Genomic DNA, 26,257 nt, shown 5'->3' with positions numbered 1-26,257 from the left:
CATGGATGGGACACTTAACTGAGCCAGGCAAGAAGGAGAACTTGCTAGAGGAGGAATTTAGAGTCTGGAGCTGCGTCACAAGAGAAGTTGAGTGGAGGCAGGATGGCAGAAAGTACCCAATGCCAGATGTGAACAGACCAGCAGAAGGGGGAAAATGGGTCCTGGACTAAGGTGGGAAAGTGGAAAACAGTCTTAAAGCAAGAATGAAAGAAGTTAACATGGAAAATGAAAAGGCAAGAGGTGTAGAGGCTTATAAAAAAAAAAAACGGGACTTGCACTGGGTTTATTAATTAATTTTTTTCATTTATATTTCAAAATATGATGAGGTGTTTTCAATTCTTTTATCAGGTATGTTTGAAAAGCAGCATTTACAACCTTCATAAAAGCAGAAAGAAGGTGGGAGTTTAGATCTGAAACAGTGACATCAGGTTATGAATGTGAAAAGTGACAACTTTTCAGCACAAAAGCTAATTAAAAACATTAGTTTTTCTGAGTTTTCTCGGTAGTGTTCCCAGTTTTCACTTCACTTTCCAGTTTTCACTAGGTAATTTCAGAGGCTGGAACAGTGCAGCAGCAAAGCATTTATGCCAAATGGTGAAAGGTAAGTAATCAACCCAAAATCTTTCATAGCAAGAAAGAATTTGAAGTTCTTAAAGTAAGGGGAAGGAGTCCCTGGTGTCAGGACTGACACAGACTGAGAGGTGCTACAGCAGGGTACAGAAGAAGGGAGGTCATTTTGAGTGGAGGGTGGAATTTCTATAGCTTTTGCTTTCAGTCAGTAATGTTTGCATGCTCATGATTCACTGCCTGAACTTACTAAGTTGCTGTGACAGCACAAGGCTCTGGTGACTCTGGTGGAAGTCAGTTTAATTGACAGCTCATCACTGACTCAGGTATCACCATCAGAACAGAGATAATAGAATTCCTGCTCACTTCATTCTTCATATTTACAGCTGAGGGAATGAGAAAATAGCTCCATACCAGCACATGTAATAAAATAATTTTTGAGGGAACAGACTCTGCCAGCTGGGAGAAGATGCTGCAGATAAGATTAATGAAACCTTTGTCCTAGTGAAACACAAGTCCTAGTAGGTAGTACAAGATATCATAGGTCAAAGACAATGTCTCTGAAGTACAGTGAAGTGAAAAAGGTCTGCTTTTTTATCAGAAGTGTTATAATCCTGTCTAGTTAGACCTTTTAACCCTTAATTTTAGGCTGTGCTAAATTGGAGCTCTGGCTGTACACATCCTACCTCCTGCTATTAATTCCTCTGCTTAATTATATCTTCTGCCTTTTTTGTGTGTGTGTTTATATTTCCTGGGCTGTCAGTGTGAATGAGTCACTTTTACAGTCATTGCAATGTCACTTTAGGCCTTTTTCTAAGGATGTATATTTATTTTTTTTTTTAGCTACTATGGGAAATGCTAGTTTTATTTTTCTTTTTCCAGTTAGCTTGTTAGAGATAAGTACCACACTAGAAAGAGAAAAAAAAAAAAAAAAAAAAAAAATTCTGGGAACTGTAGAAATTGGTGCTGAAGAGACTGCTAGGTATTAAAAAAAAGTGTGTGTACACACACATAAAATCCTGCAAACTGTATGGACAAGACACTGAGTTTTATACTTTCCTGGTTTTGGCAAAAAAAACTTGATCATCCTTTTTTTTGTTTTTTGTTTTGGGTGTCAAGGTAGAAAAGGCTTGGTTATTAGGCCAGGTAGTAAGGATCTGTTACTGGGACATTCCTTGATTGCTTGTGGTCTGCCTTGGCTACCTGTTTTTCAGCCTGAGGGAAGCTAATGGCACTAAATGAAAGTGTTTAATTAAATCAGTAAATAAATCAGTGCCTATTACCCATAGACCTTTGATCTCGTTCATCAAGTAAAATTCTTGTTGTCTCTTATAAAATGTCTCATTAAAAGGTGGGAAATTTGGGAGCAGTAGAATGCCAGCTCCTAAGGAATTGTCTGTATGAAATGTACATTAATGACATGATGATACAGAGTATTAATGCTGGACTGCTGTCTGGCTGTCCTAAGCTAGAATCCTTCTGGAGGAAAAGGCTTTATTTACTCTCAGAATTTTTCAGAATGTGGCTGAAATAATCAGACAGTTAAACATGACATTTAAAATTGAAACATTTTCTGTTTTTGTCATGACAGTTTTCACCAATTTGACATTTTACTGAGCCAGACATCATAGGTGAAGTATTTTGAATTTTGCACTCCATACAAAAACAACAATATCAGAATACTTAAAAAAATTATACCAATATCATAAGAGGCTTACAGCTTTAAAGTTCTGTTGCTGGGCAGCTGAACATCCAGTCAGAAAACCTGGACTTTTTCTAGAGGGTTTGGGTTTTAATTGAAAATACAGTGCCAAGTACATTTTGATCTGGGATTTCATTCTTCCTTTAGGAATAATAAGAAATAATTAAACTACGGAAGGATTTAAGAATTTTATTACCAAAAACTTCATCCGACTCATCCTACCTCCACCCCAACCCGACCCAGTGTTCTGGGACTGTGACCTCCTGGGAAGGTTAGCAGGAAGATAAAGGAGATTGTGTTTGGTCAGCAGACTTTGCAGCAAGGCAGATATGCTGCTGCACAGCCTGCATTGTTCCTGCTGGGAGCTGGCCCAAGCATGGAGATACCCAGCTTTTGGCACACTTTTGACCCTTCCTTTTAAGGGAAATGTAGGAGTTGAGTGGAAGAATAGAAATGCTGTACCCTGGTAAGGGTTTTGTTCTCTGTGAAAATGCACTAATTTGTCTTCATAATCACACAGTGACAATTCTGTGTGATAGCTCTTGATACACAAAATTCTATTTCCATATGAAAAAGAAATATGGCAACTTACTAAGGATTTCCATTTCTGCCTGATTGCCTTTCTCCTACTTGGGGGAAAAGCTTTTCAGAATATGGGATAAGTGACTAAAAATTGATGGCTAAATTTTGCAATCTAAATCTATACTCTGCAGATCCCTGGAAGAAGGAACCAAAGCATCAATTTAAGTGATAGAAAACCAAATTCAAATAGATTTTGCTGAACTAGTGAGAGTTTTGGTGGCATATTTGGAAAAACTCAATTATGGAAAATGAAGGCTCATGCTTGTTGAGGACACACATGGAATTGATACATGGGTTACTGAGGTTGTGGATAATTAGCAAGTTCCTTTATGAAGAGTCACGATTGTGCCAATGATTACTTCTAAGGAAAACAATGTGCTAGAAATTTGCTCTTTCCCATGTAATTTCAAGAACTATAACTGTATTTTGTAATTTTTTTATTCCAGTGACCTCACTGGAGCCAGGTAGTTTGAAAGTTATTACTTTATATCTAAGTATCAAATCTTTGAATATTTGATGCTATTTCTTCTTGAAATGAGCCTAGATGATGTCAAACTATCAACAACCTTGTTTATATTGTAATGCCAAGTATCTGTGCAGTTATTTGAATTTTTTACTGAATATTTCTCCCCGTATAATTTTTATTAGTTGTGGATTTATTTTAATTTTAGTTGACGTCAAATGAACCTCATAAATCAGACATCTCTCAAATCACAAAGGGCAGTCTTAGACAACTTCAGGTTACATTGTAGAGAGTTACTTTCTGTTTTAAAGCATGACTGGACTTTTTATCAGGGGTAAATTGAAAGATTGGATGAAAATGCATAATTCCTCCAACGTCAAGTACTACAAAACTTTGTATATAAAGGATGGTAAAACTGGAGTTCCAGTTAGAATTATGATAAAAGATGCTACTTCCATTTCTTTGAAAAATACCTGAAAATAAGCAACTCCAGCTCTTGCTCATTTTTCTTATCCACGGAATATTTCAAAGCCTGTGCATTAGTTTCTAGTCCAAGAGAGGTTATTCCATCTCTGCTAGAAAACAATTTCTGCATTTTTTCACAGAATTAAAAAATAGTCTTTGAGGAAGATTTTGAAATCATGATTAAAAGAACAAAATGAAATCTGTATTAGTTTGCAAAATGTTTTGCCAGTGTGTATGTGAATAAAGCCTCTTATTTGTTCCCACAGAAGTTAAGCTTAATAATTGAGTTTAGAAGGAATCAAAGACATGCAATTTCTTGTTTATTTTGGCAGGAATACATTATGATGTAGAACCTACTGTGGCCACGCTTTTGGGCTAAAATAAAAATACCTTTAAACTCAAATTTTTTTGTTCCATTATTGAAAAAAAAAAAAAAAAAAAAGAAAAATTGAAGAAGTCTGTGTTTTTTCACTACACTATATACTGATGCCTTCTAAAGGGCATTGTCAAATTTGAAAGTTACCTAAATAGTCAGTGCTGCTCATGATTTCATCAAGAGTTGTTTTTAAGAAATCATTTACTTTCTATTATATGCTTCAAGCTGGAAAAACAATGAGTATGCAAGAGGGAAAAATTGGTAAGTTTTCTAGAGAAATGAGAATTGTGGCTCTGATTTGGTGAAGACATTGCAGACATGCAAACAAAAACCACTAAAGACCAAAAAGTGTCTAAAGGCTCGAAACTTCTGAGGCCTTAGATTTTTAGGTATTATTTACTTAATGTTAATTAGCATGGCAAAAAAAAAGTTAGTATTGTATTTAAGATAGTAGGAAACTAAGGATTGTGAATTGGGAATTGATCCGTTGGCAACAAAAAAGATATTCAGTCTATTCTTTAATTAAAATCCAGAGATCCTTAAGTAACTTTTAGGTAGTCGTAAAATATGTATTTCCAAAAAAGCTAAAGAAAAGTTTTCCAGAGTTAATTTCATGTCTGCATGTGTGACATCCTCTTTGGCAACCTGAATGTGCCAGTTGCCATGGAATAAAAGTGTTTTCATTCTGTCACTGATTGCAGTGATTCAAAGTGATAAATAAGAGCTCTGTACTTAAGTGAGGTTCTCAGTATTAAAGACATCTACAAGGTACAAAGTCCTTCTTAAAGTGCTGAAGTCCACGTTGCAAAAAAAACTAATGGATTCCTCTGAAATGCAACTTACTTAAGAGTCTGGGACCTTGGGAACTATAAATTGATTAAATATTTGTTAAAAATGTTCTGGCAATGAATCTAGGTTTTGCAGGTGGAGTAAAACTTGGAATGATTTGACTTAGCAAGCACCAATACATTGTGCAACGCCAGGACTTTAAAGGTACCAAGTGTTTTGTGTGGTGTTGTGTTCTGGGAGGTGATTTGGCTGTGGCTTGGAATGAAAGCAATAGCAGTGCCTCTAACCTGTACAGGAGATGGGATAGGAGACTTGCAATCTGCTGGGCATAACTGCAATCCTTGTCTTGTTTTTTGTTGTGCTTACTACATGATTATACCAAAAGAGCTCATGTTATCCCCAAAGCAGTCAGTCTGTGTGTCTGTCCACAGGGCTTTGCACTGCCTCACTAATGACTTTTGCAGAATGCTCAAGGAATCTGACTGAATTTGTCAATTGTCATTTTTATGTCACGCAGGGAAGATGAAGGGAAGAAAGAAGAGACATTCCTTACCTTCTCCCTTTATGTTGCTGTTCTTCTGTATCGCCGGGCACACAACTGCTGAGCTGGATGACAGCGAAGAAGAGCATGTTGTGGGTAAGAGATACTAGAAAACACCTGAAACTCAACCTACAAAAACCAATCACTCAAACAACAAAGCCCACTATGTTAAAATGCACTGCAGATGTGCTTCTGTACTTGACAACTTTTGTGGGAATCTTTTGAAATGGGACTAAGCTAAAAATGATCTCTAAGTAGGCAAGAGATGCTTGGAATTATCTATTAAGCTTTAGCAAAATTGCCTTATACTGGGGCTTCTGTTTCCCAAGCTTTTTGGAACATCTAATCCTAATCAAACATTGGGTTAGATATCAAGATAATTCCATTAAAGCTCTGCTGTAGAACAATGGAAATGCTCAATGTTCAGGCAAGGAAACATAGAGCTGGTTAACTCAGGCTTTATTTCCTCACACAGAAAAAGCAGAAATAAGATTAATACCATTGTAGATTGCTGTTGCTCTGTTCCATGCATCTCTGTTCTCTTGAGTCACAGTTAATTTGCAAAGTTGGATTTAAAGATGGTACAATTACTGTCCTGGTAGTTTTCCTGGGTCTTTGTATTGCCCCAAGTGATTTGACATCACTGGATAAGTAAATGAGTAGGACTTATCCTTGTTAATCCTTTACAATTCAGGATATTCTACAATTCTGTGACTAAAAACTCACCAAAAGAAAAATTTTGTTAGAAAAACGGTATGACTGTTGGAACTGGGGATGTTCTCGATATTGTATTAATGTTTACTTCACTGAAATTAAGATGGATCAGAATTCTAGACCAGATATCATTGTGAAGGGTATTTCAATTTATTCATAAACAATTCTGAGAAAGATGAGGGGAAAAATATACTTCTGGAGTCACACTAAAAATTCCTTTTTCCTGTGAGGAAATGACTTGAAACTCTGATCACTTCCCTAAGCTTCAGAGGACTATGAAGTGGATGCTTTTGCTTGAAAAGTCTGATTTTCAAGTGCAAATGAAAGTGCAGCTAAGGGGAACCTTTTGGTTATGTTTTCTCTTATTTTTATCCTGATTATTTCTCTCTGTCAGACTTTTGCAGCAGTGTTCTTTGAGACAGAAATAATAATTGTGCACAGCCATGGCTATACATAGGACCATGTCACAATTAGTCACTACAGTCCAAGATATGCACTGTTCCAGGTTAAGAGTATCCTTAGGCTGTGTAGTAAAAGACTGGTTCTCACAAGATACATTTGTTTGTTTTTAACTCTGAAGTTACAAAAATGCCTTTTTTGTTTGAGGGCAAAATCACATTTATTTTTGCCCCACAGCTCTTAGTGCTGGATAAATTCTTAACCAAGATTACAGGTTTTGAAGGCCAAATCATCTTATACACTTTTGTCACCATAACAAATCTGATGGCTTAATTTTTTTCCTCTATTTCCTTTGTTTATAAAAGAAAATAAGTAAATAATCTCAAGGAAATTAAATAGTCATTTTACTGGGGATTATTTTTTTCACTGGTTATTTTGCAAACTGTTACTTAGGATCATGTGACCACTAACTGATTTAGTATGAGAAGCAGTTCTGAACTTCTGGGCTTTAATTCTGAAGTAAAAAACCATCAAATGTGAGGCTTAGATATTAAACTCAGATCATGTTTGTATGACTACTGAAGATTCTGTTGCAGTGTTTATAACAGTAAAGCTGTTTCTGTACTCTGTTTTCACAAAATATTTATATTGTTAATTAAAATTGTTTTTGTGTTTCTCAAGATTTAACTGCTGGACCTAGAGACTTTAAATGTTGAAATTTTGTTTGCTGCAATATCATTGATAACATTTATTTTTGAAGTTAGATATTATAAAGTAATGATATATTTTACCACAGCATTCCACAGATTTCAGGTATTAAAAGATTAAATTAGTTGTGTGCATCCATTATTTTTAATGCCATACTTTTGGATCACATTGAGTACAAGTGCTTTGTGAATTTAAGAGGTGGGTTTTTGTCTGTTTTAATTACAGTAATCAAGATTGCAGGGTCAAGTCCAATGGAGTAAAAAAAGGATTTTTAATTTGTTCTCTTCCAGCAAAGTCTGTCATTTTTCCATCAACAGATAAGTGTAATAACAAAAATGAAAGGTATAAAAATAACCAGGTTATGCATATTGTTCATTAATCCCTTATGTGGTAGGCAGAACTTTAGTTGATGTTCCAAAGCCTGAAGAAAATGACTCACAAATGGAATGTGCTTTTTATTCGCATATGAAAGCTTGCCAAGAATAAATGTGCCTGCCTAAAGAAAGTGTAGGAAACACAGGGTAGGAAGAGCACTGAGCAGTGTGTGGGTGGGATGCTGTCAAACTGACAAAGATGGAGAGAAGAGAAACAGCTATTCATTAGTGACAAGGTGCTTGGTATTGATACCACTTATCAAAGGGAGACATTGCCAAAGAAGGCTGGAAAGATGACAGCATATCTTTACAATTAAGGATAACCACGGAAATTCATATAAAGTTGAGAAAGCATAACCTAAGCAGACTGAAACAAAGCATTTTTATTTAGAAGTTCAGAAATATTAATGATCTTTACTCTCCCAATTTATATTGTTGTGTTCTGAAAAGCAGCAACTCCATATTGCTTACCTTTGATATTTATTGTGCTGCAAGTGTAGTATAGAAATCAGTTCATTTTCTAATTAAAAGGAGGTCTTCTCTCAAGTAGCCCTGCAGATTATCCACAAGAGTCTGAAAGCCAAATTAGAGTTTTTTTATGCCTACATCCAGAGGAAAGGTATTGTTTTCACTTGTACTAACGTAAGAGGATTAGAGACATTGTTCACCACTTCTGCTTTGTTAATATTACCCTGCTTTCTAGTGAAGTGATAACAGTGCCTTGCCTGGATCACCTACAGCCCGTGTGCTCAGGGTTGGCTGCAGCTTGTTAGAGCTCTCTCAGTGAAATGAGTGACCTGGAATGAGGAGTGGTGTTCATGTGTTAAACAGTCCTCCTGAGCTGCCACCATAGTGACAACAATCGTGAGAATGGCTCTGCTGTAGAGGAACAGTCTTGGCCCATGTCTTGTTTGACAGTTGCTAAAAGCAGCAAGGCTGAAGGACTGGAGGAAGACAGTAGTGACAAAAAATACCTGCAATGATCTCATTGTGAGCCATTTCATGGGCATTACTTTGGTCTTAACACAGACTGTGGAGTGCAGTGACTGTTAGAACAGAGCTGTGGATGTTCAGTGCTCATGTAAGGGAGTCATTACATTAAAAAGTTGGGGAGAGTGAAGAAAAAGGGGAGAGGAGATTTTGCTGGGTTTATTTTCAGTTTTAGTATGGGAAGTAATAACTTCTGTGTGATAGTGAACATCAGGTGTTATCATTATTTGATGTATTTATAACAAAATTGTCTTGGTCTAGGCTGGTACAGTCCTACAATTATACAGGAACTCCTAATGTATTTGGACTAGATGTCTAAATTGGATGAGTAATAAATAACCGACAGTCAGATATAAGGTGGGAGTTTAAACTAGAAATTTTTTAAACTAGAAATGCAACGTGCTACACTTAAGGAGAAACAATGCAATCATAAACACGAGATGAAAAATTTATGTTGAAGTACCTGTGTAACAAGGTTCTATTTGCCGGAAAGTAAATGGAAGTTACAGAGCATTGCAAAAGTAATTCAATGTTGTTTTAAAAACAAAGGCAATGATTTTGTGTTGGATTAAGGAAAAAATCAAAGGGTAATTATTCCACTCTATTTGCTGGTAGTAATGCCTCAGGTAGGGGATTATATTCAACTCTCTGCAGCACATTTTACCAGGAATCCACACAATAGGAAACATCCAAATAAGAATTACGAGAAATTAGAAAGCAAGGCAAATAAAAGATGGGAAGGAGTTCAACAGAGATAATGAAAAGGAAACAAAAGTCTTTCAATAAAAAGAAAGTAGATAGAGGTTTGGGCTACTGAAGTGCAGAAATCAACTTTCTGCCCTGCAGCAGCCTTGAGTTGCAAGACACTCAAGTGGATTGGAGAATCAAAACTGATTTACCATGTGCTTACATATGGTTTTAATTTATTTTTTCTATGCATGAGGGAAGTAAAAATTATTTAATAGATAATAAAGACTGTTCAGGCAGTATATTACCAAAAAAGGACTGTCTTACAAGAAGAATAGTGAAATCCTAGAATTGACTGCTTCACATTGCTTGGAATTTTACTTCACTTGGATGAAAAACTCCATTAACATTCCCTCAAGTGTTATCTTCCTGTTTCTGTTGATGTATTTTCACTGACCTTCCTGACAGACATCTTCACTGAATGTCATATCCTGTGCTTTTCACACAGCACCTAAAATGTAAGAACACTTTGTCTCAGTGTTCAAGAGCAGAGGATGAGGCCTTACACTAAGAATTAGTTTTTCAAGGTATATTCCACAAATCAGATAAGTACAGGCAGATGTGTGTCTATGCAGATCTACTGGGCAAACACTCCTGTTTGCCTTCTCATCTGCTGCTCTAATCTGAGAAGGAAAGCTAATTTTATATCATCTGTGTGAGCTAAGTGTTCCCAGGTGTAAAATAATGGGGAAGAATTCTGTCACTGTTTCCAGACAGAAGAATGATTCATTTCCGATGAATCCCTTTGAGACCTATTTCTTCAGAGTCACTTGGTTACTGTTTGGAGTTGGAGGGTTTGGCCCCTGGGGGCTTGACAGGGTACAGATTTTACTCAAACTATGGCAACTTTCTAGCATTCCTGGGAAACTGATCGATTGCCAAGAAGTGTGACACAGTTAGTCATTATGTTTGCAGCAGATGTCAGGACATCTGACAGTGGTTAACAGCAGCATCCCTGTGACTGCAGGGGAAAGGCCTTAGGAGGTAACCAAAACAATGATTTTGTTCTGTGGGTCTGATGGGAAGTGGGCTGGGAGAGGAGACCAGAAAGTTCCCAGGATGAACCCTGCTAAGCCATTTGTTCATCCTCTTTGTGTAGTTTTGCAACTATGCTTGCATACTATTTTTGTTTGCATAGCCCACAACATTGGGGTGGTGCAATGCAGCAAGAAAATGAGCTGACATAACTCTGTGTCTGAAATCTCAGTAGTTAAGAAACCTGGTAAGTTTTCACAACCTCCTGTAGACTGGACTGGGTCACTGGCAGAAGTCACAGAGGGGATCTCATTTTTCAGGTGCCAAGAAAATGACGTGTTTATAAACCAGCTGCCAGCCCTCACCCTGATCGCATTGGAGTTGGATTGGTTTCTGTGGAGCTCTGAGTGTTTGATTTCAGCATTTCAGTAGTGAGTTCATAACTTACTGAAAACTTTGGTGTTTCAAAGGCAATTTCTCCCTGGTACTAAGTGGGGGAAATCCAAAGTTTCATTTTGCAATGCAGTATCTCCTCAACTTTTTAAGTTGAGCTTTTTAAGTGCCTTCCAAAGGATTCCCAAGCCTTTTGGAGAACTTTAGGCCCTTTGAAGTCCAGCTTGGCATTTATTGTGACTTCTAAATACAAAATCCTTATGGACTCAGGAAGACCCAGCTAATGAAACTGGAAAGAAGAAAAATTCTGACATCTTGTTTGGCAAGCTGAGCTTCATAGCAAGTTTACCAAATCTAACATCTCCTATAATTATTAATTTTATTTCATCAATATTTCCTATTGTACAGTCATCAATAATATTTTTAAATCTATATAACTTTATATCTGAACAATATCTATATTTATATCTATATAACTTTAAAATCTGAAAATGTATTTTCACCAACATGTCATAAGTCACAAACTATTTGGGGGAGTGAATATTTAAATAGAGTTTTGAAATCAGTCCTCTTTGTATGTATTTTAACATTAAATGGTCCACTTTTGGAAGATCTGATTGCATGCTACAGTTGTTCTGTTGGTAGTAATTGTGAAGTAGAAGTTACTGGTTTTTCAAGTTTTTAACTTAAATGCTATTCTTTAAAATATTTTAGTGCTGAAAATTGTTTCTTCTCTGTAGGTTTAATAGTTGTAAATCTCAAATGGAATAAAACTAGTAAACTTTCCTGGACCTCAGTACTTATGAGGATTTATCTCAGTTCTTTGAATTTAATTCAAAGATTGTGTAATAAGGTCAATTTAAATGCTAAAATTAGATAGCCACAGAGCAAGTAGGTAGTACACAAGTTCCCTTTTAACCATAATATAAGCCTGATTTTTGTGGATTCTTTTAATTAAAACTGGAAACTTAACCTAGAAATAGTAGGAATCTGAAATGATTACTCAATCATGTAAACTCTTAATTTGTTTTTTTTCTCCTTCCTGGGCCACTGCGAAGAACACAGATATGTTTGCATATATGTTCTGAGACATCCATATTCTAACTAGCTGTAGGAGAATTTATGAAAAACTTTAGGTCTGTTCTTCTGGCTCCTATAGCAACCACACAAACTCTGTAGAGCTTTCAAAACCCTCTAGGGTAAAATACTGCCTTGGAAAAGCAATTACAGAAAAAATATATTTTTATGAATTGTAAATTATTAGTTATCAATAAAATATATTTGAGGGAACAGTATCAGGACCTGGATTTCTAGTCAGAATTTCATTATAGACATTGACAGGGTGAAATTTTGCTAGTGTTCTTCACAATGCATATGACAAATTATGCGTTATGTTCCCTGACCTAATGTATGTTGAAAGACAGAAATGACACAACTTGAAAACATTCAGCTTTGTTTTGCCTTGACGTTCTAGTAGTATGCTGTTGAAAGCTGTCATGCAATAACGGTGAGATCCAAGGAAAAAGAGTCTGGTGCCTGTCAGTGGTCCTGGCAGGGTTTGTGTCCCAGCGAAGTGACATCTGACAGGAGAGGGATGCCCTCTGCAGGGCTCTTGCCATCCCACACTGCTCCCTGGCAGATCCTTTATGAGCCAAATTCGCTGGGAGCAGTGCATGGGGGAGAGCCCAAGGAAACCTTTCTGCCCCTGGTCGACGTGTCTTTTGGAGCTACCAGGACTTTCTCAGTGTTTTTGTTATTCAGCATCACACTCCAGTCCTAAGCCACACTCCGTAACTGTTTGGAGGTTTGTGATGAGGAGTTGAGGTTTATGCTATGAGCTGTTTCAGTGGAAAAATTGAAACCACATATTTGATTGAATGGAATTTGTGTTACAATGCAAATGATGTTTTTGTTTCTACATCTGTTTAGTGTGTTCAGAGCTTTGCAGACAGATGTTGTGTGGTGCCTCTCTAGTGGAACACAAAAGCAATCTCATTTGGGAGTTACACTATGCAGTATGCAGCAAATTAACTCAGTTATTTTACTTCTCCTCTGCATTACAGGTGCTGCTTGGCCACCACTGAAGCTTGTGCATTCATTCTGTGCCATGAAAGCAGATGATGGTCCGTGCAAAGCCATCCACATCCGCTATTTCTTCAATATTAAAAGCCGCAAGTGTGAAGTATTTGAATATGGTGGATGCCATGGCAATGAGAACAACTTCCTAACGCTGGAGGAATGCCAGGAGAAGTGTGTGGCAAAAGGCCAGTACCTGTTTCTTATGCTCCTACCAATTCTTCATTTGCATCAGTTATTTCTCCTTTGCAAACCACTTGAATTTGGGAAGTAGAAGCCCTCTGCAGTTCCTATTAATTATGTTCCCAAGTAGGTTGTAGTCATATTATTTTACATGGTGCAAGCAGACATTTAGGATTTGGAAAGATAGGTAGGTTTTGTAGTGTACCTGTAGAATAGAGACACCAATGCAAGGAATCCTATTTTCTAGCTAGAGCCCTGTTTTGGGTGATTTCTTAAGTGAAATTGATTTTTGAGGCTGGGCTAAGCTGGTGGGTAGCTAGGATGTTTTTTTATTGCATTCAGGGTGTCTAACCCAAGTTTTGATGCCAGATTTGTCTTTCACTTGAGAAGCTGATAGAAGTTGTCCAAAATTTTGGCCATCTTCTGTTACACATAATTACTTCTACAGTAGTAAATAATCTCATTAAAAATGTCAGTTATAGCTATTTGTCAGCTTTGTGCTTGGAAAGAGGAAAATGAGATGTAACATAGGATACACAGCACAATGTGCACCAAGGGCCTTGTGAATGCTGGTTTTGCTACTAAAATTCATCCTTGTAATTAATTAAGGTTTTCAGTGCTGTGCAAATCCTTCACAGGACTGGATGAAATTTAGAAGATTCTTAAATCTGCCAGTGGAGCTAGAAATTGGCAAGCTTGTATTTTCAGAGACTGGTGGAATTTCAGAGACTGAGGGCTTCTTCTCTGTACCTACTACAGATCTTGCTTTCACTGGTATTTGGTTACTGAGCTCAAGACCATGATGCTGGGTGATTCTGCAGCAGGGAGCAGTTAGTAAATTATTTTCAGGATGGACAACACAAGCAGCTGAAAATTGTCACTGCTGTCTATTAGTGATGTGCCCCGGTAGCAACTACTGCTATGCAGACATTGGCAGGTGTTTTTGTTTGCCCTTTTCTCGTAATTGATTGAGGACCCAGGCCTTTTCTTGAAACTGGAAATCAGCTGAAGGTGCAGTGGGTGCCTGAACTGTTTTGCAAGATACAGACTTGTATCTTCTAGGATTAGCATAGGCTCTGCCCTTGGACTCCTTTACAGTTTTATGATTAGATAGTCTCCTACAAGAAGAAGGTGGGTTTGTTTTCAATCTCTAAAAAGGAGTTTGGTGTTGATACCCAGTTTCTTGAGCTGATCCAATAAAACCCAGGCTCCTGCATTAAAAATGACAATAAGTTTCTTTGGTGCAGGTTGTGCAGACGAAGTTTTCATCTATACCCCAGGGATACCTGGAGATACTTGGCCAAAGGAGCCTTAATATCATTAACTGTGTAAGGAAAGCTTCACTCTGGCCCTCCATGGCAGAGCAGAGGGAATTGGACAGGATGAGGCAAGTCTTACTGTCTCACTCAGTCCTCAGCTCCAAAGCTCTGTGCAGTATTAGTAGCTGCAGCAGTCAGCTTGCAGGTCTCCTAATTAGTCCTCTTTCAAGGAGTAAGATTACATGATGCAAAATCCTGGATCCAGTAGCAAGAGGAGTAATTTTCCTGTTCAATTCAATATCAGCATAATTTGATTTCAGTACTTTCTGTATTGTCAAGTTTGCAATACAGCAGCTCTTCCTACACAAAGATAATGACACTTCAGTTCTCCACAATGAGCTTTTGTGCTGCTTCCCAGATAAAGAGAAGAAGGAAGAGATGCTGTATATTTTCTTCTCAGTGCTTACTGTCCCTGTTAAAAACACTGGTATCACAAGTGAAAATTAACATGTGCTTAAATACTTTTATTTTTCTTTATCTTGCAGAATTGCCTCAGAAGATGGCGTTAGCGAAAATTAAGAAAGGTAATTATGTTTGTATCATCTAAGATTCTTCTACCATAATAAGGGATTTATTATCTTCTTTTGTTAGCTTGGAACAACACATAATTTATCTTCTAACAAAAACAGCAGTGTCAGATTAAAGTGAATTCTTAGTCTGAATCATCTTCTGTCTTCATCAAAGAATTTGAGGAAAGCTGTGGTCAATGAAGGTGGTAGCTGTACTCTCTTCTCCACAAAATAAGTACATAATGATTCTTTTCTCTTTCTTCAGTGGAAAGAGGAACTCAGCAGAGACTCAAGCATGGTATAATTAGCCACAACAGGAAACTCTTATCGTGTATTTTGAGAACAAGCTAAATGCTTTGTACTAATGCCTTTTTACTTGTAGAAAAATAGGAAAAAAGAGCTCTGGAACTGTACTTTTTAAGAATTATCTATGGAAGAGCTACCAGAGGTTAAGGCAGATGCCCTAATTGCAAATCAAACAAGGGAACAGGTTTCACATTCCTGAAGGATCATTCTTTTAACAGAACTTTAAATTCCTGATACCCCAGACTTCCAATATAGCCAGTGCTAAAACATTTGGAGACCGTTACTGAAACACTGATCTGTTGAGAAAACTGAGATTTCTTACAAGGGTATTTAAGTTTGACACTCAGAGTAGAGCTTACCCTACCCTTCCTGTTTGCACGCTGGAGACTCACCTGGATGGGCCCATCATGGGCAGCCAGAGCTCCACAAACACAGGCCTGATTTGTCTTTCTCACAAGTCAGCTCCTCTTTTCCTGCTTACTCTTCTTCATCCCTCCTTCCACTCAGGACTTGCTGAATGGGTGTGCATTTAGCAACTTGCAGAAATACAAATATTTGCACATATGTTTTTCAATAAACTATAATTAAATCACCTATCTTTACGGAATGGTATTTGGAACATATTTTCATATGAGATGATGGTTTTCTTTTCCTGTTTTCTATTGTCTTTTCTATTCTTAATGCATTAAAAAAAATGTGATTATACTGTGGAAACAACTAAGGCTGATTTTCCACAGATGCTGCAGAGTTTGGCACTACTTCCTTTAAGGGCTGACCCTAGTTCTCTGCTTTTAATGACAAACCAGAACACATCCTGTAAAATTCAGCTCATGGCTATCATCAGCATTATTGCACATGTGCTGTTATTTCACTAATGAAGTCTTGAATATCAAATCCTTGGAGAAAGATGTGGCATTTAGTAATATTGGTTTGTATGGTTAGGGTTATATTGCCTTCATGAACTCTCTCTTCAAAAGTGTCTATAAAAGTTAACTATGAACTCAACTAATTTGGACTTAATTTCATTTGCAAGAACCTGAAAGAACCCTTTTAATATAAGAATATTCTAAATTAAGGGCATCTGTTTTTAAGAATCAGTAATAATACTATAGCATACTTTGCATACCCTTATTTTTTTCTGCCTTCCTTTTTCAGTTAATATGTATCTAATAAGCTCTTTGTGTTATTTCACAGTTTTGTGCAATGTTTGATAAGAGGATTTTTTCTGTAGCTCCTGTTGTCTATGAGCTCCTAGCAGATGGAACAGATACTCCTGCTGGAGTCTTGCTGCTCCCTGTCTGTGCACCTGTCTCACGTTTGTTTTCAGCTGAAAGCACATCACAATGCCTTTCACATATTTCTTATATATATCTTGCTCTGTGTGAGCTTTGCTTTCTAAATCTGTGCACATCAATAGGTGCTGCCTTTGCATAGTAAGAGAGGTGAAACTCCTGAAGTGTGGATTACACTTACTGGCAGAGAATGAAATTCGTAATGAAGAATCAAAATGAAACTATTCAGGAATGCTAAAAACAGTTGATTTGGTTGCTTTATTCAGAAATCTTTTAGTGATTTAATTTTTTATGTGATTTCTGAAAATTATTTTTTGCAGTTCATGAAGTATTGTTAAAATTGAAATGCAATGTATTGCTAATTAATTCTTAGAAAAACACTGGTTATGAGCTATTATATTTTATATAAATTCAACATGTGCATCAATTGTCTTTGATAATAATCTTGTTCTAGCAATGAATTTGAATATATACCTACCTAAAATAGGTGTAATAGGATTAACTTCTTTATAAGTTGATAATCTACTTCCTAAAATGTTAGGAACTTCAAAGTAACTGTTCTATATCCATTTTTTTAAATGACAGCCTGCTGCACACCATTTTAGTCTCAATGTTTTGTGAATTTTCACAGCTAAGCAAGGCCTTTATGTTACACCTGGTAAGATTTTCTTATATCATGGTTAAATAGACTTTTCTCGGCAAGTCAGCTCAGACAAGAGTCATATTTCAAAATACCTATAAGCAGGAATCTGAGAATTCCTCCACATATATTTCATTATTGTTACCATGATTTTAGGCATACTATATTAAGAAAAAACTAAATATGATGAGGAGTGGCTTTTGGGAATTGTCATATGGCTGTGTCTTTCTTCCCTGCCAGAGGATGTGATATCATGTTGTGATATTCAGTCAGATTATGCCATATTCACTTGTTAACTTTCCCTTCGTTGATATTGTAGTTACTGACTGCAAACTCAGAACTGGGGCTGAAATATTGTAGAATAGCTGCTCTGTCTCCCTGTTTCCAGTATCTTATTATAAACTGTTCTAAACAAACAGCACTGCTACATTTTTTTCCTGTTATATTTTAAAACTCCTTCCTTTTTTTCTTCTATTTGAACATTGCTTTGTGTATAATTCACATTAACATTGACTGAAAAATAAATAACAAGGATGTGTACTTAGGTGCATGTGATCCAGCTGTGGTTCAGGTCTTCTTTTAAACCAGAATTAAAAGCTAATTTTCAACTTAGAGCATCAATGTTTTGCAGCTTTAAAGGACTCACTGGTTGACGTTTTTCAAGATGTAATTGAGTGGCTACTTGAACAGAGCAATAAATACCCCTATAATGTTCCAGTGTAATATTGCAGTGTTAAACATGGAACAAAAGCAGCACAATAAAGCAGCAGTTATTTTATAGTTGGCTTTTAGCCCAAATTCATAGGTTTATTTTGTAAACTTCCTGCAGTTCTGTTGTTGTCTTGGGATGCATTTTAATTTTTCCTTCACCCACCCTGTTGATCGTTTAGGTTTGTTTCTAGGAAAGCCCGACTTCTGCTTCCACGCCCAAGAGCCGGGGGTCTGCCGAGGGTATTTCACCAGGTACTTCTACAACAAAGAGACAAAACTCTGTGAAGCCTTCAAGTATGGTGGGTGTCTAGGAAACCAGAACAACTTCAGGAGTTTGGAGGAGTGCCAGACTACCTGCCAAGACAACTGTAAGCTGATGTTTTTAATTACTTTAAGTTTTACTCTTGTTTAAAAAAAAAATTGTGTGTTTTGAAAGGATTTTGCATGGAAAAAGAAAAGGCAATTTAGGGTGCCCTGAGGCAGCAATAATTTATATGTGAAATTTACAATAATGATACATATTTTTAAATAAAAATGCCAAAATGTAAAGTATTAAGACAACACTTGGTAGGTACTATGTAAGGAATATTACAGGACTCCTACGTTTTTACTTTTCTCATGACGACTAACATAAAATCTGCCATTTGTTTGGCTTTATAATACCATAAAACACTAGTGTATGTTTTCTACCCATAGGTCTGCATATGCTCCTTTCAAACCAAGTCTTGTAATGAGAGAGTCTTGTAATGAGAGGTGTGCCCATATAGGAATTTTTAACTTACTGTGTATTGCTAGCTTCCCCCAAAGATTCATGGAACACCTGTCTGTCCTTTGGGAATTATTTGACTGTGTAGCTGTGGCTACAAAAGCCATTCAGACTGACCACAGACCAGTCATTTGCTTCCTTGTCCTGCTCCTTCCAACGAAATGGTCTACATCAGGGTGTGGAACTCCTCACCCTTCACCAAGTACTGTGTTTTATTCATAAGGCAAATACATTTTCTCATGGAGAGCCTTCAGACCTTTTTATCTTGCTTGCCTCTACTTGGCTTTTTTCCAGCACTGTTTCATAAGCTGTCATTTTGGCAAGGGGAACTCGAGCTTATTCACACTTAAAGTAGAGAAAACCCACCATGCTTCTTTTTAAAGATTTCTTTTTAAACTATAAATATAGAACCATGTGCATTTCCTCCTACTTTTACTAAAGCATTTCTTTCCTGGGCTGTGATTCCACTTTTACCTTCTGGACTAAAAGCTGCAGAATATTCTTTTTCATTACTTTAGTCTAAAATAACACTTTCATGTAAATTTTCATGAACACACAACAAGAGAGGGTTAGGGGCTGTTACTGTGGTCTAAATAGATCAGAGTTCTTATTTTTGAGATAGTGATTCATTGATACCAAGTTTTGTTTGTTTTTTCTTAACAGTTTTCATTGCCTTTGTTGTTGTTGTTTTTTTTAATTTAGCAAACTTATTGCCAACTGTTGCAGCTGAAGAGCATCCCAGCAGTGTGAACAGTAGTTTCTCAGCAGAACAGCATCCCAACAGTGTGAACAGCAGCTCCCCAACAGAAGAACCCAGCCAGTCTCCTGGGATTTTTGGTAAGTTTGCTTTTGCTGTTTATAGTCAACCCTTTGATGCTCCTTGGTTTGTCCACTGATTTTTTCCCATTTATTCGAAGACATGTATGTCACTGGAAATACCTGAGCACAGGGCAGTTAATAATGTTAATAGCTTCAGAGTTGCTTTCTTGCCAGCAGTGCATGTTTTGAAAAAGGCTCACAATTGCAAAGGTTAGAATGTCTGCTGGTAACATAAAAATAACCTTACCAAGCTGTGTTTGATCTAAATTTAACATCAGTAAAATTAGGGAAGAAAAAGTAACCCATTGTAAAGTTGTTTCAGCAAGCTGAGTTTCCTGCTCCTTCAGTCCTTGGAGATGTTGCTTGGCAACTGGCATCAGCAGTGGATTTTTGAGCAGTGCCAACAGTACCAGTCACAGCTCATTTCCAGAGCTTGGATATGTCTGCATATCCCATCCTTGACTGTTTCACACCAACTCTCTCTATTTTTTCTTTTAGTTAATTTGTTGCCAGCTGCTCCAAATGAGAAGTCCACCACGCTGAACAGTAGTTCCTCAAAGGAGGAGCCCAACCAGTTCCCCATTTTTTTTGGTAAGAATTAGCTTTTCCAGTTCTTAGCTCTCAGTCTTTTATACAGAATTGCATTTCCATTTCCTACCCACTTTCTGACATACATGAGACTAAAGAATGGGCTTTCACCTCTACCAAAAGATTTCATAAGCAGAGGAAGTCAAAGCAAAGCAACTTATAGATCTTTTATAATATTAGGAAGTGGAAGACTGACCACTCTCTAAAAAGTGTGCACTTCCTAAACGCCTGATTAACACAGAGAGCAAAAGCAGTGATGCATAAATCTTTCAGTCAAAAACTAATATTTTTGACAGGATCTAATAGGCAAGTGATTTTAATTCCTTTTACCCATTAAAATGAACGACATTTGGATTTTAGAATATGGCAGAGTATAATATGTTTAATACCATAATGTTTGTTTTCATTGTGACCATATTAAACTCAGTTTTGGGTTGAGTACAATCACAGTGAGTATGAAATAATTTTAAATGTTGCTCCAAGGTATTTTTGCACTATGTAAAAGATGGGACTCTGGGCCTTTACTGAGGAGGGATAGGTTTTAACAGTATTAGCAGCTGGACACTGTCTACTGTAGGTGGCTCATGCTTGCTCACACTGTGCAGGGTGATTGAATTTGAAGCACGTCATTTTTATGATCCACAGTTGTGCAAGAGGAAGCAGCAAACAGTTGGAAAGAGCCTGAGCATTCTCACCAAGTATTTCTGTTGTTTTTTTGCATTTGCACTTGCTTGTACTTTTGAGGACTGAGTGGTGATGTAGAGACTCACTAAGCTTTTTGCATTTTATGTGTTCTGTAAGATAACAGGTTTGTAAGTGGCATTCTTGTGCTCTTTGTTTAGGACGGAGTGTCTAATAAAGCATGAATGTGTGTTCTGCTCTATTTTTTGCCTGCACTGTTATCCACATATACTGCTGGTTTGACATAGGCTTCTGTGCAGTTGTATTGTTTGTTTACCACATGCAAAGCATCAATGCAGTCTTATTTAAATGAATGAATGTAAAACAGTAAAGCTTTTGACAGTCTTTTAAAAATCATTGAAATTTTGGTATCATTTTTAAAGACTATTAGAAGATTAAATATAATTTCATTAATTTACATCAAAGCATGAAAAAAATTACAAGGAGTTGTCTCTTTAATAATACCTCACAATTGACATGCTATTTCATCTTGTTTTTAAGAAAAAAAATATTGTTGTTATGTGTAACTCTAAGAATATCTGATTATTATTACAACATAGCTCTTGGTCTTCAGAAAATTAAACTGTCCTATGGCCAAATGAAGGAAACCATGGATACAGACATGAAGCTTCTACCACTCTCAGCAATGAACTTTCTGCAGAGATTGAAGATAGTTCTGGTATCACTCTGCTGAAACATCTATAATAACTTTTATTTTGTGAAAACTAAAGGAAAGTGAGGCTAAGAATCAAAGCTTTAATTTTATGTGATGTATGGTAGAAAATTGTGAGAGCTGTAGCTACATTTGATTTGTGAGATTTAAGTGGGAGACAGGATCAAAAGTCAATTTTCAGCTCAGCAAATTTGGAATAGCACAAGGATGCAGGTCCTGTTAATACAGAGTCATGGTCATCTCTTGCTGATATAAATTGGCACAGTTCTATTTGCTTTAATGGATCTGCACCAATTTATACCTGTGGAGTACTGTCAAGTGCAGATGAATTGTTATTTTTGTAATAGCCTTCAAGTCTACTTGAAGATTCTTTTATTTTCTCTTTGCTGCAACCAGAAATGAGGAGCTGCACGTATTGAAAATCTGGCAATAAACCTGAAGCTTCATGAATGCCACACACTTGTGTCTATTCAGCAATAGTGCTCACTGCATTCCCTTTCCTTCCAAGAGCATTTCAAACTTGTTTTGTAATGTGATTAATTAGCAATCCATTGTCACACAACTCCTGCAAAGCCTGAGGGATAAGGATTATTGCTGCAATGCAGAGTTGGGATTATTTCTGATAAATGTGAGTCTGCATCTGGATGTGCATTTTTGATTCTGAAGTTGTGATCAAGTCACCTGTTTATACCTCAGGGGGATGGGATTTAAGAAAGGGCTGTGTTATAGGAATTGAATCTTAAACCATACAACATGTGCCTTTTCTTTTTTTATGTAGTTCTCCAGCTTGTGGGAATTTTGCTTCTTTCATTTTCTTTTTTTCTTCATAGAAAAAGCAAGAGAGAACTTTTCAATAGATTTCAGAAAAATGGGGCTGTAAAATGGAAACATCTGAGAAAGAAACTCCCAAAGAATAGGCATAATATCTCCACTTTCTGTTCCATCACACCCATAAATACTGCAGTAGGAACTGGAGCTGAACAGAGACAACTCAGCTGCTGTGATGTTCTAGGGACATTGTTTACATGCTGCCTCACAGGCTTTCAGATTGTCCTGCCAGCAGACACCCTGGGCATGACAAGGGAATGTTTTATGCTTACCTGAAGTCAAGTCTTTTGGTGATCAGCACATTCAAATAAATTTGTATTTTGTATGATCTTCAGCAGAGAGGAAATTATGATAAGTTATTTAGTTTTTATTTTAAAATGCTGTTTTGTTTGGAAAAAATGGCTCTAGGTGGCAAAATTAAGAGGTTTTCTTCATGGGCTGCTTGCTTCTGTGAGTGAAGAACATGCAGATATTTTGAAGAAAAGCAAGGAACAGTGTTTGATATTTGAGGCATTTATCTGAATGGTGTAGGCAAGGAATAGCATAGTTTTTGGGAAGAATACAAGAGGCATTCTGAATAGCACCTGCAGCTCTCTCTGGTGCCCTGCACATACACAGTTCTTGTTTACCTCATTGCTGGCTCCATGGTTCCCCCAAATCTTGCAGTCATTGCGAGAACCCCTTCATGAGGGGACTGTTTACTCACTGGAGAATTCTACATGACAGATAAGTAATTTACATTACCAAATGCACGTTTGAATTCTCTACTTTAATTAACAAACCTGTGCTGTTTGAGCCTTTCCTCATTGGCAAGCCTTTCTGCTCTGTGCTTTGTAGCTTCAAAAATTAGTAGGTTAAAACAGTAAGCTATGGTGAACATATGCTCTGTAAACTAACATCCTCTCCAGCTAGAGAGAGATGAAATTAGTTCCAGGCTCAAGAGTTCTCAGAGCAGCATCAAAAGCATTGCCTTAGTTCATTTAACTACCACTTTCATTATAAAAAACCAATAGGTTTAATACAGATTTTATCACATTGTGGACTTCTACTCTGAGCCCACTATTGCTGTAATGCCACAATTATGAAAAGAAGTTAAGTGTTCTCATTCTATAACTTGAAACTAGCTTAGTCTATCTCAAAAAAGCAGCTCATTACTTGGTTTTTGAATTTCAGGTTGTTTTTTTTTTTTAATACTATGGTGTTGCTAACACGCCATTCTGTGTCTTTCCTAGCAGTTTTTCATACGTTTTCACACACCAGTTCAGTCCTTATTCATTTCAGATGGACCATTTTTTCAGCAGCTGCACTCTGTGTAAGACACCTAAGATGTAGTATGTGCTTTCTGGATATTTTTTCAGCCTCCTGAATTGCCCAGGTTAATGTACAACTACTTGCTTTCAGCAACTCATCTGCTTCCCCCTTCTGTGACCACAGGATGTCTTCAGCTTTGGTGTAAGCCAAATGGTTTCCTGAAATTTTTACTTTGTTTTTCCACTGAACCCCTTCTGTATCTTCAAAAGTTCCATCTGACTGGCTTCATGTTTGCATTTATACATTCATTTATTGCATTTATGCACTCAGCTACCTCAGTTCTGCTGCTTCCTGAGGAAAAATGGTGCTCCTTTGGGTCCCACATAACTGATGATATAATGGCTTCCATTCATCTTCTTGCAGCCTGTGCAGCAACTTTGTCAGTTCAGTTTTATATAGTAGTCACTTTGGGGTGATAGATGATGGAGTTCCTTCCAGGTTTGGAAGTTCTGGGATGGATTTGCTTCTTGAATTGTTCCAGTGCCCAGGTCCTTTGGCTACCTCTGGTTCATTCTCCAGCATTTCAGTTCTCACTTGCAGCAACCCTGAAGGAGCAAATCATCAGCCTCTCCCTGGAATGGTAAAATCCTGCCAGCATCACTTTTGCACAGCAGCATCTCCACTAATTTGTGCACTTATTCCTCACATTTAGTAGCTTTTTATTCTGCAAGTTACAGGCTATTGTTTTATAACTGCTCAGTGGTTGCTGACAGACCCTGTTACTTAGGTCAAGTTTTCTGTAGTCATTCAACAAACTCAGCACTGAGTTATTGAATCTTACATTGAAATGCTGGGTACTTTTACCTTCTTGATTTCAGGATGTCTAGCAGTGATTTTCTCCATTAATTATTAAAAATACTTACCGTATTTTTAAAGCTGTTCACATTTAATTGATTTCACCTCACTTTCTACAAATGCTTCACTTGAAACTCCTCAAAATGAATTTGTGTGCTCTCTCCTGTGGCAGAAATGGCAATTTTATCACTAACAACACACATAAATATTTAGCTTTCAGGTAAGCTTTTGCTGGAAATCCAAAGGAAGAATGACATTTTACTGTGGTATTATTATTTTTTTAATCATAAAAAAAGATGCTTATGTAAAGTATCTTGGATTTTCAGGAGAGCAGAATTGAATTTGCTGGCAACAACTTCAAATAATATTGACATAAAACTGAAATGCTGCAGTGTTGTCTCACCTTGTTTTTCTTGAACCACCTTTTCCAGAACCACCTGCTATCCCTTCTTTGTGCATGACCCCTATGGACAGAGGGCTTTGCAGAGCCAAAGAGTTAAGATTTTTCTACAACCACTCGACTGGAAGGTGTCGCCCATTCAGCTACAGCGGTTGTGGTGGGAACGAGAATAATTTCATCTCCAGAAAGTCGTGTTTGAGGATCTGCAAGAAAGGTATGGGAAGTGATTCTGCCCCCGGCTATCCTTAAGAGGTAAATATTGTGCAGGTCAAAACGTTCTCTTGCCACTTTTGGTAGTGAGGCTTGGCCTGATCAAATGTAATAGTTGAAAGTCTCAGAAAAGTGGAGATGGAAATCAGGAGAGATGCAGAGCTAGAGAGAGAAGGAGGGACACTAAGTGCAGTGTAAAAGAACAGCAATAAGACAACCTGGAGTTGGTCAGGCATATTGAAGACTTTAGGTAAGACAATGTTTTCTTATTTTAAGTTTTATTGAAACAAGCTTTGTCTCTTATTTCTGATGATCTTGAATGTCTTCTAACCTTACTTTGTTAATTTTACCTTTAGGAATGAATAAAAAAAAAGGTGAAAGAAGATTAATAAAAATCAAGAAAAAAAGAAAGAAACAGCCAGTAAAGGCTCTGGGCATGGAAATCATCCCTGAGAGAATGCAACTTTGATTTTTATGGAAATGTGAAGTAAACTGCTCTTCACCTGTGAATGAAAACCTTCAGTGTACACCATAAAAATATATTTACTGTACTGATTATTTTGATTATATATTACTAAGCTGCATATATTTTTATTATGTATTCCTCAATCATGTTAATAAACATTACCTTTTACTTTGCTAAAGGCTTTTCAATTGCAGTTTGGTTGTATATAATTGCCAGAGCTGCAGCAGGACAACAGACAATGTGAGTGAATGGTTAAACCGGAGACAAGATTCAAATTTAATTTCTTACCCCATTGTTCTTTTTGAATTCTACTTTTGTACTAAAGAAAACATAACATTTGTGAAAGAATAATTGCTAGTCAAGCTGATTGTTTCAATCATCAATTAAAAGGTAGGTGTATTACTATAAAAAGGAAATAGGCAGTGGATATGCTTTAATCAGATTTATTTTAGGTTATGCGGGCCTAGGCTTAACTCCATTGAAGTGCATGTAATTACAGTACTCTAAAATGAATATGGAATCAGAATTAACCCACCAAAATCCATAAAAGGTGTATTAAAGGTGTGAAGCTGAAAAATCTTTTTTGAAAGATTTAAAAGTGTACATGTTAGGATCATTGACTTTTACCCTTGTTACAGATCTAAACTCATGGCTAAGCTTTACTGCTGGGAATATAAAAAAATTTGCATTCTAAATACTAGAATGAGGGGATAAGTAAAATCAGATTTTTATACTGAAATTATATCCAAATCTGTTTTCTGGTGCTTAAGTCCTTTCAAGCTCTTTCAATCTAGGGTGCATTAAGTCTGATTTGAAAGATTCTCAAGGAACAGGAGTGTACAGCAGAGAGCCACATATGTGTATAGCCTTGTCATGTAAAATATATGAGCACCTCAGAC

At 36.9% G+C, this 26,257-nt stretch overlaps 1 protein-coding gene across 6 annotated transcripts in view; it reads left to right on the top strand.

Moving 5' to 3' along the window:
* TFPI (tissue factor pathway inhibitor) overlaps positions 1–25,617 on the top strand; it is a 148,827-nt gene extending 123,210 nt beyond the window's left edge. For 3 of the 6 annotated variants that reach the window (XM_056496178.1, XM_056496180.1, XM_056496181.1), the window contains 8 exons: positions 5,462–5,581; positions 12,849–13,049; positions 14,849–14,887; positions 18,001–18,189; positions 19,290–19,424; positions 19,905–19,997; positions 24,714–24,896; positions 25,249–25,612. In XM_056496178.1, coding sequence (XP_056352153.1) covers positions 5,467–5,581; positions 12,849–13,049; positions 14,849–14,887; positions 18,001–18,189; positions 19,290–19,424; positions 19,905–19,997; positions 24,714–24,896; positions 25,249–25,361 — 1,068 coding nt within the window. In that variant the 5' untranslated portion in view covers positions 5,462–5,466 and the 3' untranslated portion in view covers positions 25,362–25,612. Of the gene's footprint in view, positions 1–539; positions 602–5,461; positions 5,582–12,848; positions 13,050–14,848; positions 14,888–18,000; positions 18,190–19,289; positions 19,425–19,904; positions 19,998–24,713; positions 24,897–25,248 lie in introns of those variants that run through there. The other 3 variants (XM_056496177.1, XM_056496176.1, XM_056496179.1) reach the window with 3 other exon arrangements.
* Positions 25,618–26,257: the final 640 nt, after the last annotated feature.

Source organism: Oenanthe melanoleuca, chromosome 7 (assembly GCF_029582105.1).
Source record: "Oenanthe melanoleuca isolate GR-GAL-2019-014 chromosome 7, OMel1.0, whole genome shotgun sequence".
Taxonomy (NCBI): domain Eukaryota; kingdom Metazoa; phylum Chordata; class Aves; order Passeriformes; family Muscicapidae; genus Oenanthe; species Oenanthe melanoleuca.
The sequence above is the reverse complement of the archived record's forward strand: the minus strand, read 5'-3'. Positions and strand labels throughout refer to the sequence as shown.